Here is an 18,065-nt window from a genome sequence, read left to right as displayed (position 1 = left end):
AGAATTCGTATCATTTTTATCTGGCTCGATATCATTGGAACAAACTTTCGGTATAAATCTGTAAATGCTCTGGAACAATGAGAAAATAGAAATAGATAATTGATGTGGTCTTTACAGGAAACTACATTTACGTTAAACGGAACGCTGCTAAATAGAAAAGAGTTCTCCGTAATGTTGTAAAAATGAAAAACGAGATGGTGGATTTTTTTTTTTTGGGAGAGATAAATAAACGAAGAGAGGAGCTACTCGAATTACAAAACTGATCTTTACGATCAACGATCGTCGCTGTACTTTGTTTAAAACTTAAAATTAAGAGACAATGTCAGAGGAATTTCTGCGAGTTTCGTCCGTGCAGCTAAGCATTACGAAACTTCGTTCTGTCTGAAATGAAAAGTATTCGATTAAAATAGGAAACATAATTAAGAAACGATAGTAATAGAGATCCAGGAGGAGTGACACAAGATTTTTTACGTGCAGTACATTCCCAATTTATCGATGAAACAAATGTAACGCTATACTCTTTCGACACCTTTTAGATTTAGCGTATTATCTTTCTTCTCGAATCGAAAAATCGACGACGAAGTATGTGGTTTGTTTCTTTTTTTTTCTTCTTTTTTTTTCTTTCATACATCTGCAGCCAAGCTCGAAAACATTGTCGGAATTGACCGATATGTAAATTATTGTATCGTTCGAAACGTGCTACTGTATTCTGATTTACGATTAGAATAACGAAGCACTCTCCTTGTTATTCGTATGAACGGTTAATTTTATGTCTGCGTTAAGATATAAGTCGAGTGTATTATAATATCTTTAACATATTATATGTGTATATAAATATGTTATATTTTAATGTCTTATTGACCGTTGATCTTGTTCCTATGATTGTATTTCGCAATTGAAATTCGTGCGTATGACGCGCGTGACAAATATATTCTACTCTTTTTTTTTCTTTTTTCAAAAATATCAAATTAATAATATAAAACACACCTTTGCCTTTTGTTGAGTTGTTGGCAATTGACATAGTCTGTACGTTGCTTAAAAAAAGAAATAATATTGATTCCTTAAGGTGAGCTGATAAAGGGTGTGACGAAGGATATTTATATATTTTGAAGGAAACGAGACATTTTTTAATACATGTTTTTAAATATTTTAACATTACGATGTTAAAATTATTATGAACTTGTATTGTAAATATATGTATAACGTAATTTAATTGCAAGAGTTATTTTTCTTTTTTTCAGTAGATTTTATTCTAGGTATGTAATCTCGTGTGAACTTTTATTTATAATTTTTCGTACTCGAAGCAAACGACGATGAAAAATTTAGAAACAGTTGATAAGCAATAATCGTGAATTGACATAAGTATATATCACTATGAAATAATATTTCAAAATATATTTCATTAATCTTTGTATTCTTTCAACGTGTTCTCGAAAATGAGTTTCCCTTTCTATATGCCCACATTTGTTCAATTTCTTTTTACGCGTCTTTTACATTCATTGTGTGTATCGATACGTCATTAAATGACGTTCGAGTATTTTGTAATCAAGAAACGAATTGTTTATATGTAGTGTAGTTATACGACGATAAAGATATAACTACGTTCAAATGCGAATAAAATTCACGAGAAACATGATTCATGGGATAAGTTAGATTAGATAATTTATGAATACTTTTACATTCTACCGTACTTCCAACTTCGAACTATAAAATGTAATAGAAAATAAAAATTTACGAACAAGGGGTGGTATATTGTATTTTTTAATTGTTAAATTTCTATTGTTATACATAGATAATTTTATTATTAACGTTATTAGATGTTTAGTATTAACTAAGCGATCTTCTGATAATTACGATAACTTTATCATGGAAAATTAAGATTAAATTACGATTACCGTTGATGAAACAAGCTCAAAACAATTAAATGGAATTGGTAAAATATTTATAGATATTAATATGCTCGTGGAAAATATTTTACGAACATTCCAAACCACGAGAAATCAAATAAAATGTTTCTACTTAATAAAACACCAGCATCTTAATTGCTGTAATGCAAATTGGCGGTCAATAAGATGTTAATTGTTAAATATAAAATACGATCGATTTCGTTAGACGATAATTTAAAAAAAAAGAAAAAAACTCTAAAGAGAAGACGATAAGCCTTAATTTCACAATGTGTCTTTCATATTCTTTAAATATTAGAGAAAATAAAAACAAGCAAAAAGAAAAAAATAACGCGAAGTAAGTTGAATCGATTGTTAAGGGGCTACATAAATCCAGGAAATTATCAATTTCTTTTCATATCTTTTGTATCTTCAAGCCTGTCAAATATTTAAGCGCTTTAAACGTTTTACCGTGAAGCGATTACTGTCAAAAGCGATACCAAAAGTATTAAAATAATCTGCGAATTGTTGCATCGGCAAATAATACTTTTGCAATAATAATAATAATATTTTTGCAAAACTTGCACGACTGTAAAACCTAAATATCCACTATTTTGAACAATGAGCATTTTTCTTGAAAATTACATTTCCTTGGATCGGAAACATGTCGAAAGATACGTAGTTTTTAATTTCCTAAAGATAAGTAGCTCCTTAATTTGTTAACTGGGCAAAGACGAGTTAACTGGTCGCTGGCATTAGTAATATTTTGTACTTAATAATTCATTTATCTCCTCCTTCTTTGTCTCATAATTACTCTGATATTAAAGATAATAAATATATTAATCCATTTACATTTGCATAGAATTCGATCGTAGAATTAATTCGTCTTTCATTAATTATTTAAAAAATCGCCCAGTTAACGAGTTAAAACGACTGAGTTGAATATTACTAGCAGTATAAACTATGTCTAACGCGATTTATCGGATTTGCACGATGGATCATGTTCCCTGTGCTCGTTCATACAGACGAAGGGATCGTTAATCGTTGCTTAAAGAGTTTCGTATTTATTCTAGGGCAAGTCTCCTGCTATTACTTCGAGCAAAAATGTAAACAAGGGGTTTACGATATACAACGCAATAACATTGATTAAAAAGAAAAAATTGTAACACGTGTACCGTTTTATTGTGATATCGTGGTCATTAAATTCTGCACAGATCGAGAATGTATACACCAGATCGAAGTAATAAGTTCGCTCATCTTTCGATGAAATAATATCGAAATTTCGATCGCTGTGATAACAAAGATATTAATAATTCTAAGTTTTATTCGATGAAAGTAACCGTTGGCATTGGTATATAACGTCTAATAAATAAAATATAAAAAGTGATGGATACTGTTGAAAAGTTTATTTGAAACGATAAAGCGTCATTGTATCGTAATAATTCTAAGTTCTATTCGATTAACACCGATATACATATAACGTTTAAATACATGAAATATATTGAAAGTGAATAAATATTCTTCAAAATTGTTGTTTCCATATATTCTAAGGCATCGTTGCGCATACTTACTGAGAGATCATCGGAGAACGATCAAAGGGAAAATACGATTGAACGTAATTAAAAAATTCAGCCTTAGGTGAGAAGAAGACAAGCATTTCGAACGATCTCTGCTTCAGCTTACGAGCTAAGATTTTGTTAAAAAAAAAAAAATCCGAAGAGTCGATGCATCTAGAGTTTTGAAGATTACACACACGGTAGCGACGAATTACGCTCAATTCAATTTATGTGAGTAGATAATTTACAGATGCGATAAATCATCGAACTGGAATTACTTAACGAAAGAAAAAGATCTTTAAACCCGTTCCTTTAAATTCGATTCGTACGGTAATATGTATAAATAACGATGGCTTCTCTTCGTTGAGACGAAATCGTTCATCACTGGTTCACGAACAGTAAAATGGACGAGGTATAAATACATTATAGTAGCTTTGACCAGTGCACGCCACTTAAGCAGAAACAGTGGCACACGTGATCCTTCTTGATCGGCATTTCGTATCCAAAGAGAGGATACAGCACCGATAAAATCTACTCTTTCTACCATTAATAATACCGATAGGTATCTGGTTATAAATGATAGCCTTTATTATCTTGTATACGCAAGAATACGAGGAATCACGTCGAAAGTATTCAAACACGAGCGTAATGCGAAATTAGTCTTGTACTACTCGGAACTGTCTTGTACACGAAATGTTGAAATAAAACTTCCTGTACGTGCGTCTCTGACGTTATTGATAAATTACCGATTCGGAGGATATCATCGATTAACCGGATAAATTGGAAAATAAAGAAAAATATGTTGTTATTTCTGTATTTAGAGGTAGGATCGTAACAATTATTATTTTATTCTTTGGATAAATCTATCACACCGTTCTGAGCCGAAAAACCTTTGTTGCACTTTCTTACATGGACTAGGGATAAAAACAAAAGAACATCTTACACCTATCGATTGTATCTAGAACTATCTTCTAGTTATTATTTACTGTAACTAGCGCATCTGAATATGGATGGCGAGCACAAACTCGCGTTGTCATTTTCAGCAAAATATATGCTACGTGTTTTATAAATTTCCTTGAAATTCATATTTATTTACGTCGACTTCTCGCAATAAATAAATAAACTGATCTAAATTTGAAGTTTAAAAATTACCAAGTTCGACAAGGGCTACCAATGTATTTACATCTCGAATTTAGTTTAATTGTAACGGAACACGATTTACGCAAATGTATCCAGGGACAAGATGATGTACATAATACAGGGTTACCGAAGCTGCCTTTTACCAATAACTTCTCATTCGTGTAATGGAAGATGACATTCGTGAAACTGGTTTTAAAGATTCGTTCATTTACTTCATCTAGATTAATGTTCCCGGGCGACAAAATTGATCAGTGAAAAAATTTCGTTGCTGCTATCGTTATTAGCTCAATAGCAAGATAGTTTTCAGTACTTGCTATCGTCAGTCGAAGTCATTAATCTAGAGATAACTGAAGGATGGTTTTGGTGAGGGCCAGATGTGTAGCCTAGAAGAGGCGAGAAATTCTGGTTGAAAGAGGAGGTGAAACGATAGTACGTCGTGTGGAAAAGGGGAAGACTCGTTGATGGATTGGAAGGAGGAACCTAAAGTCAAGGAAATTCCCGGTGAAGGTGGAAATATGGAAGGTGGCAAAAAACAAGAGTGAAGAAAAGTTCAATTTTTGAGAAATAAAGTACAAGTTAAATAATAGATAGGTAATGAATAGTGGAATAAATAGATGCATGAACTGTAATGGTGAAAATGTTTATATAAAAATAAAGTACTTAGAGGAGACGAAACAGATAACCAAGGAATTGATATATTTTTATGTTATTATTATAGTTATTTGTAAGTTTAGTTGTAGTTTTCTTTTATGTTCATAAACTATATAAAACTAAGTCCAATTTCTAGACCATCAGGCTGAAATAAATATCTATATATGTACATAGATAATTGGATGGCAGCAGAGTAGTGGGTAAGTTACCCAGTTATAAAAATAATTAAAAGGCCCGGATTTGATTCCCTGACACCCCCATAGTCCGTAATTTAATTAGCAACCAAAAATCAACCAATCTAGAATGGAGTGTTGTTTGGAAAAAAGTGAGATATAAAGCCAAGTTCATTTTAAGGTCGACGAGCTAAAATGGTGTAATAACTATATGTACTAATGCTTCCCTTAAACTCTAACAATGAAAAACGCTAGAAATTTATGTACACAAAATACATAGATTTTTGGTAGGAAATGAAAAATTTCGTTGTCTTATTAATCCAGTCGAATTAAGCGTAAAAGATCCAGGAACAAATTGATAATAAAAATTTTTTTGCATATAATTCGAAACGATATTTAGAACAAAATAAGCGACTTTGAAACAATTTTCCTTTAACGAAATATCGATTGACGAAAGAAACAATTTTTTTTACATTTTGCTTTATATCTTTGAAACTATTTGTCGTACGTGCAAAAGCTTCAGTAGAATGTTGTAGCTAATAAAATTATCTGGAAAATGCGACCTGTTCGTTACGGTAAGCACAATTGCTAGGTTGAAAATTAGTAAAAAGCGAAAAAGAAGTCCTTTTTTCTTAAGTTGTTTGCAACATTAGTTAAAATTGTCGTACAATATCAAGGTTCTGTAATAAATAAATACTAGTCATACCAAAGTAGTGTTCCAAATTTCGAATCTTCTGTTAATTTTCGTACAATCAATTTCTTAACTTACGAAGCGAAAAATTTTAATTTGCGATAAAAACATATCAGCTTATCTCGATTTATCCTCCGACCTTCTACGCTATCTGAAAGACCTATCATATATTTTGGTATTCAAATGAACAAAAATTTTTATATTCAAGTGCTTGACTAAAATATAGCAAAAATAAACTTTTGTTTAGTTGTAAAAAAAAGAAACTTGCAGTTTTCATTTTATCGTAATGGAACTTGTTTCAATCGATTTCTGAAGTCATTTTATGTAATTTAAAAAAAGAACGTTTCTCTAGGACCGATTGCCTTTAAGATAGATTGGATGCCCATAAAGGTTTAAAAAATGTTAGCAAAATTGTCTCATTTTCGCAGCAGGCGATTAGAGGCTTTCAAAGTAGCGAGCGAAGCTACTTAAGGGCACCACGAGTCGTTTTTAACTCGATCACGCGAAAATTAACTGTAACTTATGGAAAAAAATCGCATTATCTCGACAACTATAGAACTAATTCTGTTTTCTAATTTGAGGTTATTCAAAGAAAGAAAAACTAGGACTTCTTGTTTTACGTTACTTAAGGGCTGAAAATAAGAACAAAATTTTTATGTTCCCTTTTTCACTCATCGTTATTGTTAAAATTACATTTATCGTTGCAAAGTCATATTGTCACGGATAAACAATCATTTCTATAATGTTGAAGTTTAAAAATTATGTTATTATTTATGTCGTTATTTATTTCATTTTTTATTAATTATTTTATTGTTTATTATTACGTTATGTTGTAAGAGAACGCGAGTCATATGAGAAAAAGAACCCCTCTGTCCTTGTCTAATTAAGTATGTACACTACGCCGCTCGTTAATCGGTGTTAGACTTACACGTTATACTTTACTGCACGAATGTGCATGATTTATTAGACAAGGACACAAGTGGCCTCTATGCAGTGTTGTCTTCCTACTCCTATATCACTTTTTGAGTTCGTTCACGCATTTTTATGGTTATTAATCATTCATCCATATTGTTTTATGTGCATTTAATTTTGTAAGCTTATCTGCGTTTCGTGGAATTCAAAAGTTAGCTTATTTGTGCTTTACCTATCGTTCCCTGCTTTGTTATAACTCACTAGCTTTGTAATGGAATAATCCTAAAAGAATAAAATTCTATGACACATGTATAAAATAATAATTTATGTCATTGGAAAAGAAGAACAATCGTTATTGAACTGACATAAAATTTATTTAAATTTCAGAACGATTCATCATTACTTCAAACAAGAATTACATTTTACAATGCGATTGAAAGAAATGGAGACAGCACTATTTAAAAGCAGTCACACAATCGAATTAAATACTTAATAGAGAAGCAAATGCGAGTGTATCTGTACTTAATTTACCGTGTTTATATGAAACTTAGCCTTAATACCCCATTATTTACAACTATGTTATTTCCCCGTCAGATGGGATATTATTTATTTCATAGCCAATATATCATAGAATCTGTCATTTATTTCAATAGAGTAAGTGTATTGTACCATATTTTAGATGTCATATATGTATGTCATTTTCAATCCTTTCATCTCTTCTATTAAAGATCTTTGGTACATACATTACATGTGACATGCATTACTATTCGAAAATCATAATGTGGGGGACAATATTGTTGTATACGTTTCTTTATAATAGATAACTGACAGAATGTTTTGTTATATATTAAAACAAACATTGAAGTTAATAAAAACATGTATTTTATTTATTTAATGTATATACATCTCTTAATTAAGAAAAAACAAGCTAAATAGTGTTAAAAATTCTTGAAATATCTGAATACTAATCTCAGTCACTACATGTCTTTCGAATAATGTTCAATTATTCAATTTATTTCAGATACATATCAAATCAGTACTGTCATGATAAATAACTAGCTTAATAAATATTATTTATGAATTTCTAATTATTTCATTTTTCACAATTAATTTCATAAATCAATAAAATTGATAAAGCGTTTAAATTAGATAGTAGAGACATCAAGCGCTGAATATAGATACTATCATGGCCCAGTTCGACCCAACTGATATTTTAAACTATAGTCATTACGTTTCCTGCGATGTATAATGTGTTAGTATAATTGTTTTAGATGCGAGATATTTGTAAATATGTAATGCGACGTGAAATTGTTAATTTCGATACCACCACATTCAGATAAAAGTATTTTTTAGATATATTTTACGTGTCATTGTTCCGGTTAATCAAATTTTTTAAGTATAAAAGTAACCTCAAAATCAGTGATGCTCGTTTTACGTAGCTTTCAAAATACGAACTTGCTCGTGTTGCTTGGTGGTCTGTTAATGTGTCTTGTTTTTATGATACAAGTGAAACAAATTTACAATAACAATCAGAAATACAACAGATATTTAGGATACAAGGAATACGTAAGACTTTCAGAGACAATCATATATATTCATGTTGCGTTTTCTTATGAATTTAAATCGATTCGTTTGGACTTTAGATGAATGAAATATCATCGGAACTGAAAGCAGTAGAAAAGTCTGCGAATAAATCCTCGACGTATGTTCGTCAATTAAACGAAATCCTCTTGAAACATCGTGATAAGGATTTGAAAAATATGACTGTATCACGTCCTGTTCTTTGATTAGAAATTTTTGTAGTAGGTATATTTAGAGAGAATTATTCAATATGTTAACCGTTAATACTTATGTATATGTTCAAATAATTAGTATATTTGAACAAGTATGTTAATATTTTATTTCTGTTAGAATAATGAATTTGTACATAAGATTGCTATTTGCATAAGAAGGAGAAATATACAAGTTTATACTTTGTAAATAATATATTTGTATTTTCGTATATAAAAATCATTAATATTTTTATTTGATATTAATGTAGTGGAAGAATTCTGTTATGTATGTTATTCTATTATTATATAACAAAGAGTCACAAACTTGTAGCATAAATGAAATTTATTTAAATACCCCAAAACCGTTTCTACAATATTATGTAAAAAAACATAATAATTATGATAATAAAAATATAAAAATTATAAAACATAAAAATTATAATAATTATGAATATAAACTATAAATATCCTCTATATTGCTGTGTCATGTTGGCATTAATTATTTATTATATTTTCATATTGTAAAAAGATTGAAATAATCAATATGTCTTAAATAAGATTTTCAAGTGGCATACATTGTGGTTCTTTAGTTCCAATAAGAACTCCTCTAGGTGCACAAAGCCAAGGATCTTTGGTTGTTTTCTGCCATTTTAATAATCTTTCTTGTAAATCAAAGAATATTTTCTGAAAATAAAATTTATATATGGTTTAATATTTTAGGATATATTTGTTCAAGTATAGCAAGTGTTTCGTTTTTAATTACTTTTGCAGATGATTTAGAAGCAATATTATTTTTTTCTTCTGGATCATATTTTAAATCATACAATTCCCATTCTGGTCTTTCATAGTAATTTTCTAATGTCTTGTACCATGGAAGTGATTGTTTATTCCTGGTTCTATTCAAAAGATCCTTTAAATAAAAGAAAAATGTATGATTTATAATTTAAAAAATATTACATAACCTTTTCTCATATTAATTTTTATCTTTTGCAGGTTACCTGAAAGGTTGGTGAGACGTAAAAATCTTGATCAATAGGGAATGGCATTTTATAGTTAATGTTATGTATAAGCTTATATCTTTTAGTTCTAATAGCACGCATGGGATAATACATAGTAACTTCATGATGTGTTTGACTGGCAAAAACAGCTGTGTCATTTTCTATAGGTTCTGGAAACACATAAGTGTGTAGCAAGATAATGTTAAAGGTGTCTTAATCCTGAAGGTAGATAATTTGAATTTACCTTCAATAAGAAGTGGAAGGAGTGATTTTCCAGTCAAATGAGGAGCTTCATTTGTATCAAATGAAGATTGATCTGTATATGGTATGTTAAACCAGTCTAATAATGTTGGTACAATATCCAATAATGATGTTAAACTGTGTGTTACACTATTTCTCCTATGATTAGGAATTGGTGACCTAATCATCATAGGTTCTGCCAATCCTAATGTGATAAAGTTAATTATTTTTCTATAGTAGATATCTTCAATTTTATTTTTAAAAAAAGAAGTTTCTCTTTGCTTATTTATATATTTTAAATAATTTGACTAGTACCTGGTTCATATAAATTTGTTCTACCATTTGGAAATGGTATACCATTATCAGAAGTGTAAATTACTAATGTATTATTTTTAAAACCAGCATTCTCTAGTTCTTTTAAAACTAATCCTACACCTATAAAAATTTCAATATTTATTAGTAATGGTAGTTTTGAAATTGCATCATTGTTTTTAATAAAATACCTTGATCTAAGCGAGAAATGGTTGTATATTGAGCAGAGATATCACGTCTAGCAGCTTCTGTATTTTGAACAAAATATGGTACTTTCACTTGCTCCCACTGATAGTATATTGGATACCAGTCAGGGATAGTACCCATACCAGTGTCTCCATTGCCAAATTTTTCACAAAAATTGCCATATTCTGGATGTGTATGACCACATCTATGAGGATCGTGAAATGCAATATATAAAAAGAAGGGCCTGGAAATGTAATACTTTATTTATCTTTGTCATTCTTCAAGTTGAAGTCTATCAAATTCATACTTTGTCTTATTTTGAGATAGAAATTCTCTGACTAAAAGTTTAATTTTAGTAATGTTTCGACCAACTTGAAGTATAGAATTATTTTCTTCTGTATGGGAAAAATCAAATGGATACACACTACCTGGGCCTACATGCTTTTTACCTATGATACCTGTAAAATATTTATAAATGATTTTTGAGTTTTCATAATTCTTAAATTTAAATATACCTGTCCTTATATTGTTTTTTTTTAATATTTTTGGCAAACTTTGGACAGTTTCAAATGAGTTAAAGTGATGAATTCCATGATGGAGACCATACATCCCATTTTGATGACTCGGTAAACCAGTGAGTAAGGAGGAACGACTAAAATGTTTACAAATTGTGAAAGTAACACAAAGTAATAATATTATACCTACATTGATATGAAATATTGAACAGCAAGTTGGACAATAATAATGATACCTAGGAGAACAACTGCTGACTGAAGAATATGCATTATTAAACAGTAAACTCTCTTTTGCCAAGTTATCTAGATTAGGTGTTTGGCAAATATTATTTAAATAGGATCGCATTTCAAATCCCCCATCGTCAGCTGCACAAAAAATTAAATTCTATATTTATAATTCCCTAAGATTGTAAAATATGAAAAGATATTTTATTTTTTAATTGAAGATATACAACACAGATGAAGAATATTAACTAAAATTTGATTTTTACATGAAAATATAAAACAAAATATGTATTTTAATTTTTAAAAATTTTATTTCGCATTTCATAAGATTGAAATAACAAAATTTTTGAGAATAAAAACAGTAGTATATTTTTACCCAAAAGTAAGACAGCATTTTTATGCGGCACGATGTTTGCATTTATCTTATATAATTCTAATAAGATAAGGAAGACAAAGCAGTATAATTTATTCGAGCAACTTCTTCTTAACATTGCAATTTTGCAGATAAGAAGAGTACCGATAAAGAACACGTCAAATAAGCCACGTATCAATCTAACCACCGTCTGTATTTTTGTTTTTTTTTCTTCGTTACTTTGTATGCAGTATTTAATTTATTTCGTGGTCGATGAAAATAGAGAAAGTAGAGAAAATGAAATATCAACTTAATTACGGTCGTAATATTGTGTAATAAAATAGTGTTATCTTTATTCATATGTTAATGACTTGTTGTCTAGACAGGTTATATTCATTGTGTATTTATCAATAATGTTTTAGATACATATCTATATGTTCTGATCTTTTCGATAATTTTTACAAAAGTGTTATGATTTTTTATTAGAATTGTAATGTATTTTGTTTTTCTCGTTCTTTTTCGTCTATTTATTAATTATTTTTATTAAGATTGTTTTGATATGATTTAATCTGTCAGGAAGAAGATCATAAGTGGTGGGGAATTGTTAATATATAATAATGAGAGAAACGCCTTGCACGTGACTTGCGTGTGACTTGTTTGATACATACGATAGTTTTTTAAAATAGTAATAAATTTTTTATATCAAGCAATTTTTGATATTTAGTTATAAAAATTTCTTAATAGCTATATTTATATTTTGTACAGAGCTTTTAACATTTTTTCCTTATTAAAAATTTAATGTAAAAATTTATGTTTCAGGTAAGCAGATAAACAGTATCATTTTACTATGACTAAGAAGATAATATGTTTATTTGATGTTGATGGCACACTTACGGATCCTAGACAGGTATAAATATTTATATTAAAAACAAAATACATTCTGATTGTTATGAATAAGTTTTAATTTCTTATTAGGCAATTAAACCATCCGTGGAGAAGTTCCTTTTGGGGACTGTTAAGAAAGAGTTTGACATAGCTATAGTTGGAGGATCAGATTTAAATAAGATTAAAGAACAGTTGGGTGGTAAAAGTATATTTGAAAAGTACAAATATGTTTTTGCAGAGAATGGACTTATTGCTTTTAAAGAGGGTAAACAATTACCTACAGATGTAAGTGATACAATTAAGAGACAATATTAAATTGTTATAAAATTTTCTGTTTCTTACTTTTTATTTCTTACTTCAGACAATTCAAAGTATTATTGGTGAAGAGGCATTGCAAGATTTGATCAATTTTTGTCTGAAATACATATCTGAATTACATCTACCATTCAAGCGTGGAACTTTTATAGAATTTAGGACAGGAATGCTTAATGTATCACCAGTTGGTCGTAATTGTACTAAAGAAGAGCGTATTCAGTTTTATGAATACGATCTTGAGCATCAAATACGTCAGAAATTTATTCAAGCTATCAAAAAGGAATTTCCAGATCTTGCTTTAACGTACAGTATTGGTAAGTGAGATTTTTATATTTGTATAACATTTGTTCTTCATATAGATTGTTATTGAAAATGTGTCTATTATATGTGTAAAGGAGGTCAAATATCTTTTGACATTTTTCCTATTGGTTGGGACAAAACATATTGTCTAAGACATATTCAAGGATATGAGGAGATACATTTCTTTGGTGACAAAACAGCAGAAGGTGGCAATGATTATGAAATTTATGAAAGTGATTTAACTGTTGGACATCGTGTAACTTGTCCAGAAGATACAGTTAATCAACTCAATATTCTTATAGCATTTATTAAAGAAAAAAGAGAACGAGAACAACTGGAGGTTCCTATGCAATGTGCATAATGCAATGAATATTTAATGTATTAAATAATTTACTTAAAAAAGAAGATACTTTTATATATTTATGTTGATTTGTTTTTCTGTTTTATTAGTAAGCATTCCATTTATAGTATTACATTTTCAATATCAAAAGAATTTTTGATACAATTAAAAAATTTAGATTATTCAATCTTTATTTTTATCAAATTGATTATTTCAATTTGTTAAAATAATCTTATGGGAAATTGAATTGTAAATTTCGTTTTTAATGTTTTATAAAGAACATGTGTTGAAGTATAAAATTGATGCAACTGCTTGTAATATGCATTTGAATGAAATGAGAATTAATGTTATATATATAAACAGAATTATTTTATTTTTTAAAAATAAACTTATGTGTTTACATAAATATATACATATTGTGTATTAACAATAACAACAACATTGTTATAAACTATATAAAATTCTGAAATTGTTTAAATCACGTATAAAAATACTTAAAACTATGTACCTAACAATATTATTTCTGTACTGTATTAAATATTAGTTTACTAATTTCATATGTTTCTATTTAAATACAAGTATGCTTGAACTTTCATAATGATGTGTCGATGATCGAAATTAATCACATTACAATGATGTAGTACAAGAAAGGCATGTTTCTGCATTTAATCTCGATTAAAATGCACTTTCGTGATATGTAGATAATTAAGCGTAACAAACTTATAAAGTACGTTGTATTTTATTTTTATATGTTTAAACTCCCTGATAAATGGGCATACGTTTCGTCCCAAATGCTGCAAGTCCTTCGATTCTATCTTTTGAATCTACAACTGTGTTGTAACATTGTTTTTCAATTTCAAATCCATCTGTAATAGGCATTTGTAGACCTTTCGATATCGCTGTTTTTGCCATTCTAAAATATGATAAAATAAGAGTATTATTTATTATGATGTATTGTTTGTTGTGTATTATATTTATATAAACCAAATTTGTAAACTTATACTTACTTAACTCCAATTGGTCCATTAGGTAAGATTTCTCTGGCAATTGTTAAAGCAGCTTGATAAGCCGCATCACCACTTTTATTTTGTGGAACTACTTCATTTACTAAACCAATCTTCATAGCCTGTTCACCATCAACGATGCGTGCAGTGTAAATAAGTTCTTTTGCTCTAGCACTTCCAATTATTCTTGGAAGTCTTTGAGTGCCTCCTGCTCCAGGAATAATAGCCCATTTTGTTTCTACAAGGCCCATTTTAGCTTCTGATGCTGCAACTCTAATATCTGTGGCTAGAGCAATTTCTAATCCACCACCTAGTGCAGCACCATCAATAGCAGATATCACTGGGGTTGGTAAAGTTTCTATATCATATGTCATATTTCTCAAGAATGAAACAAATTTTGAAATTTCTGCTGTGTCCATTCTTGCTCTTTCTCTCAAATCTGCACCAGCACAGAAAACTTTTGGGACCAAACTACGAATGATTAATACTCTCAACTTTGAGTCTTCTCTGATGGAAGAAATGGCATCATGTAACTGACTAGTTATAGTTTTGCCAAGAGCATTGCAAACTGTGGGTCGATTTAATCCTAATACTACAATGCCATTGTCTTTTCCATCCAAATACTTAAGTACTACTTCTTTCACATCTTCTTTTGGATTTAACATTGCGTTGGTAGACATTGCCTTTGTAGCAGTTGTACAAAGAGAATGGAAAGTGTGTCTGACACTTGTCGTTAAAGACCCCATTATGTAAAGTTTATGTGTAAACAGGCTTTCACTCAATTAAGTCTTGTGTGAACACAATCTGAAAAGAAATCTCCATTATTAAAAATATTACAACAAGAAATATTAATAATTATCTTATAAATTATTCATAATATTAATATGCAGTTCATACAAGAGTTTAATTCGAATTACTTTTAACACTTAAAAAGTGAATAAACATATCCAATATACCAATGATGAATTATAATATATTAGTAACTGAATATCACAGATTAAAAATATGGTAAGTTATTTTTAAGAGCTTACATGATATTTTAGAACTCAAAGAATTAATTAAAATTACTTTTATCTAAATATTCTCCTACAAGCAAGTTTTAAAAATCGTTCAATTCATAGTCAACAAAACATTATAGCCATCTAGCGGTAAAATGAATTGTTTAGAAATTAAATTAAAGCTTGCGCTTTTAGAAATTTTCTATGCATATTCGATTTCTTACGTAATTAATTAATTACATGCAATTAGTGCAAAGTGCCCTATTTTGGGCCTGCTTGCGCCGTCTACAGGTGAATTAGTGCAACTAATAAGAATCAAAATTTCTAACTAGTAAATGGCACCACCACATTCAAAATGCATGTCGGTATATTATATAAGTCTGACCAGAGAGGAAATGGGAGTACTCGTGTTTATAGATTTGTTTGTTCCTGGACTAGTGCTGCACTATGCGGCCAAGTGCTGAGGTTAATTAAAGTTAGCATACACAAAAACCTGTAAAATTAAGGATCTGCCCTGTTTGATTGCATAAAGACATTGTATTAGCCAATACGAATGATTATGACTAACAATAAATAAATGACGAAAGTAGAAAATTAAGTATAAACAAATATTACACATAGCAATATTATATATATATCATAATCATTCGCATTGCCTACTACAATGTTTTTGTGCAACCAAACAGGGGACATTCTTAACTTTAAGCTTAAATACATAGATTATTGTATATGCTAAATTGCAACCAAACAGAGCAGATCCCTAATTTTATAGGTTCTTGTATATGCTAACTTTAGTTGACCTCAGCATTTGGCCGCATGGTGCAGCACCTGTACTGCGAAACAACTAGAACAGGCGTCTGACTGGCGCCTTGTCCTTATTATCAAATATCTCTATAGCAAGTACAAAAACAATGATGATTAAGTATACTAGGTATATCAAGTATACAATGAAGTAATAATGACAATCAAATTCCTGAACGTTGGGTACGACGTACAAGCGACGTACTAACGACGCGTACTCGAGTCGGCACGGTATGTATGTTATGTATAGATATATACGTGCATATATACTTTTATGTGACATATGAACTAAAAATCCCTGATGAAAAAATATTTCATTATAACCCATACTAAATACATATGTCAAGTTTTACAATATGAACACAGATATTGTATAAGAATTTTTTGTTAGCATAGAATATTGTAAAAATTGTAAATCGGACCAGCAACGAACTTGTCAAAGAAAGAACAGCATCGGCATGTTTACAAATCTGACTTCTGTCTTATTCTTATTATCAAACATCTCCATAAAAAAATACAATAATAACAATTATCTTCCTAAACGTTGAAGACTGAAATTATAAAGTAATTAACGAAAGATTAATATACTTAATATTTAATGGATAAATAGTATCGGTTTGTTTATATTATGTATACATAAGTCTGACCGGTGACTTATTCTTATTATCAAATAGAAGTATAATAATAACGATAAACAGATTGAAATATATTACACCGTAGAACTGTATTTTCACACAATATTACACATTTTACAGTATACTATGCACATTTTCTCAGCAAATGTTAATTTAAAATCTAAGTCATTCACATTTTTGAAAATTGTTTACTCCAACAAATTTATCTTATTTTAATCACCCTAAAGAATTTAGTGAAACGTAGGTCACTGATGACCACCGTGCCAGTCAGCGTGTTAACTTTTTAAATATTGAAAAATCATTCCAATAAAAGTGTAAAACACCCAATAAAAGATTAATATTCCGACTATTTTAACACGGTCAAGTCTGACTTGCGTCTTACTCTCACTAACAAATATCACTATAAAAAATACAGTAAACACGATTAGTTTTTAAACTTTGAAGAATTATTCAAATGAAATTATCAAATAATTAATGAAACGTGTAAACGTATACGTATAAATGAAGAAAAATAGAAATACCGTGTCTTCTTTCGGAAGCGTGTAGGAATGTCTCTGACGACTCCTTGGACTTTACGCACCGTCGCGTTGCACCAATAGCATTTGTGGTAGGGAGGCCCGAGAAAAGTTCAAATATAACGTACTAACTTCAGTACTTCGACGACGACGTCGCAGAGTCGCAAGCGCAACTGGTTGTTGTAGAAAATGAAAGGAAAATATATTCTTCGCGACCTACTCAAGTTGTACGTGTATTTATACACTGTGTGTCACACGCACACAGATAAGATTCAAACATCCATTTTGCGTCAGTCGATACGTTTTTCTATCTCTCCTGTTAACTTTACGAAGCGCGAGTTGCTGCTAGAATGGAAGAGAAGCCAATATTTCGAGGTTCTCAACTAAAACAATTAATATGCATTATCAGTATTTATATTAATAAATGTCTGAGACACCCTTAAGTAGGTTTCGAATAGAGTAGTACGTTGTTGAATGGTTTGTATAAAGCTAGACCTGTAACTTTAAAGAATTAAAAGTATGGTTAGTAAAATACATATTATGGATTTCGTAAACCGATAATTTAATTTAATTGTGATTAATTGAGATTAATATAAAAATGGATTAATAAATTTATAAAAGTCACGATAATGGCCTTTTCATAAGCAGCGTAGTCTATATAGATTA

General features: G+C 29.7%; 4 protein-coding genes across 8 annotated transcripts in view; 2 read left to right on the top strand and 2 right to left on the bottom strand.

Moving 5' to 3' along the window:
* LOC117213758 (putative phosphatidate phosphatase) overlaps positions 1 to 7,837 on the top strand; it is a 59,551-nt gene extending 51,714 nt beyond the window's left edge. Inside the window, exon 8 of one of the 2 annotated variants that reach the window (XM_033459397.1) lies at positions 7,394 to 7,837. In XM_033459397.1, the coding sequence (XP_033315288.1) occupies positions 7,394 to 7,468 (75 nt within the window). In that variant the 3' untranslated portion in view covers positions 7,469 to 7,837. Of the gene's footprint in view, positions 1 to 117; positions 949 to 7,393 lie in introns of those variants that run through there. The other variant, XM_033459389.1, reaches the window with a different exon arrangement.
* Positions 7,838 to 9,227: 1,390 nt separating this feature from the next.
* On the bottom strand, positions 9,228 to 11,774 carry LOC117213718 (N-sulphoglucosamine sulphohydrolase). The gene is made up of 10 exons (XM_033459305.1): positions 11,631 to 11,774; positions 11,266 to 11,395; positions 11,030 to 11,166; positions 10,822 to 10,972; positions 10,520 to 10,758; positions 10,332 to 10,451; positions 10,021 to 10,221; positions 9,777 to 9,946; positions 9,542 to 9,688; positions 9,228 to 9,462 (listed from the first exon to the last, which is right to left on the bottom strand). The coding sequence occupies exons 1-10, from the start codon at positions 11,743 to 11,745 to the stop codon at positions 9,328 to 9,330; spliced, it is 1,545 nt and encodes a 514-aa protein (XP_033315196.1). The 5' UTR covers positions 11,746 to 11,774; the 3' UTR covers positions 9,228 to 9,327.
* LOC117213772 (phosphomannomutase) lies at positions 11,688 to 13,529 on the top strand. 3 transcript variants are annotated; one of them, XM_033459430.1, is made up of 5 exons: positions 11,688 to 11,815; positions 12,426 to 12,513; positions 12,582 to 12,776; positions 12,853 to 13,120; positions 13,202 to 13,529. In XM_033459430.1, exons 2-5 carry the CDS (start codon positions 12,454 to 12,456, stop codon positions 13,465 to 13,467), a joined length of 789 nt encoding a protein of 262 aa, XP_033315321.1. In that variant the 5' UTR covers positions 11,688 to 11,815; positions 12,426 to 12,453; the 3' UTR covers positions 13,468 to 13,529. The 3 variants fall into 3 exon arrangements, with proteins under 3 accessions (XP_033315321.1, XP_033315312.1, XP_033315301.1); XM_033459421.1 differs by lacking the exon at positions 11,688 to 11,815 and adding an exon at positions 11,839 to 11,992; XM_033459410.1 differs by lacking the exon at positions 11,688 to 11,815 and adding an exon at positions 12,119 to 12,291.
* A 577-nt stretch (positions 13,530 to 14,106) lies between these two features.
* LOC117212448 (methylglutaconyl-CoA hydratase, mitochondrial) lies at positions 14,107 to 17,624 on the bottom strand. Of its 2 annotated transcripts, none has more exons than XM_033457308.1 (3): positions 17,406 to 17,624; positions 14,454 to 15,254; positions 14,107 to 14,359 (listed from the first exon to the last, which is right to left on the bottom strand). In XM_033457308.1, exons 2-3 carry the CDS (start codon positions 15,194 to 15,196, stop codon positions 14,200 to 14,202), a joined length of 903 nt encoding a protein of 300 aa, XP_033313199.1. In that variant the 5' UTR covers positions 15,197 to 15,254; positions 17,406 to 17,624; the 3' UTR covers positions 14,107 to 14,199. The 2 variants fall into 2 exon arrangements, with proteins under 2 accessions (XP_033313199.1, XP_033313205.1); XM_033457314.1 differs by lacking the exon at positions 17,406 to 17,624 and adding an exon at positions 16,239 to 16,260.
* Positions 17,625 to 18,065: the final 441 nt, after the last annotated feature.

Source organism: Bombus bifarius, unplaced genomic scaffold, assembly GCF_011952205.1.
Source record: "Bombus bifarius isolate JDL3187 unplaced genomic scaffold, Bbif_JDL3187 scf7180000007970, whole genome shotgun sequence".
In the NCBI taxonomy this organism is placed as follows: domain Eukaryota; kingdom Metazoa; phylum Arthropoda; class Insecta; order Hymenoptera; family Apidae; genus Bombus; species Bombus bifarius.
Note: the sequence above shows the minus strand (reverse complement) of the source record. Positions and strands in the feature narration are given on the sequence as shown.

Coding starts and splice junctions, on each gene's coding strand:
- LOC117213718 (XM_033459305.1), bottom strand. CDS start 11,745: ATGTTAAGAAGAAGTTGCTCGAATAAATTATACTGCTTTGTCTTCCTT. Junction 11,396..11,630: donor AAATGCTGTCTTACTTTTGG/GTAAAAATATAC, acceptor TTTTTTGTGCAG/CTGACGATGGGGGATTTGAA. Junction 10,452..10,519: donor CATTTCTCGCTTAGATCAAG/GTATTTTATTAA, acceptor AAATTTTTATAG/GTGTAGGATTAGTTTTAAAA.
- LOC117213772 (XM_033459430.1), top strand. CDS start 12,454: ATGACTAAGAAGATAATATGTTTATTTGATGTTGATGGCACACTTACG. Junction 12,777..12,852: donor GTAAACAATTACCTACAGAT/GTAAGTGATACA, acceptor TTCTTACTTCAG/ACAATTCAAAGTATTATTGG. Junction 13,121..13,201: donor TGCTTTAACGTACAGTATTG/GTAAGTGAGATT, acceptor ATATGTGTAAAG/GAGGTCAAATATCTTTTGAC.
- LOC117212448 (XM_033457308.1), bottom strand. CDS start 15,196: ATGGGGTCTTTAACGACAAGTGTCAGACACACTTTCCATTCTCTTTGT. Junction 14,360..14,453: donor AATGGACCAATTGGAGTTAA/GTAAGTATAAGT, acceptor ATCATATTTTAG/AATGGCAAAAACAGCGATAT.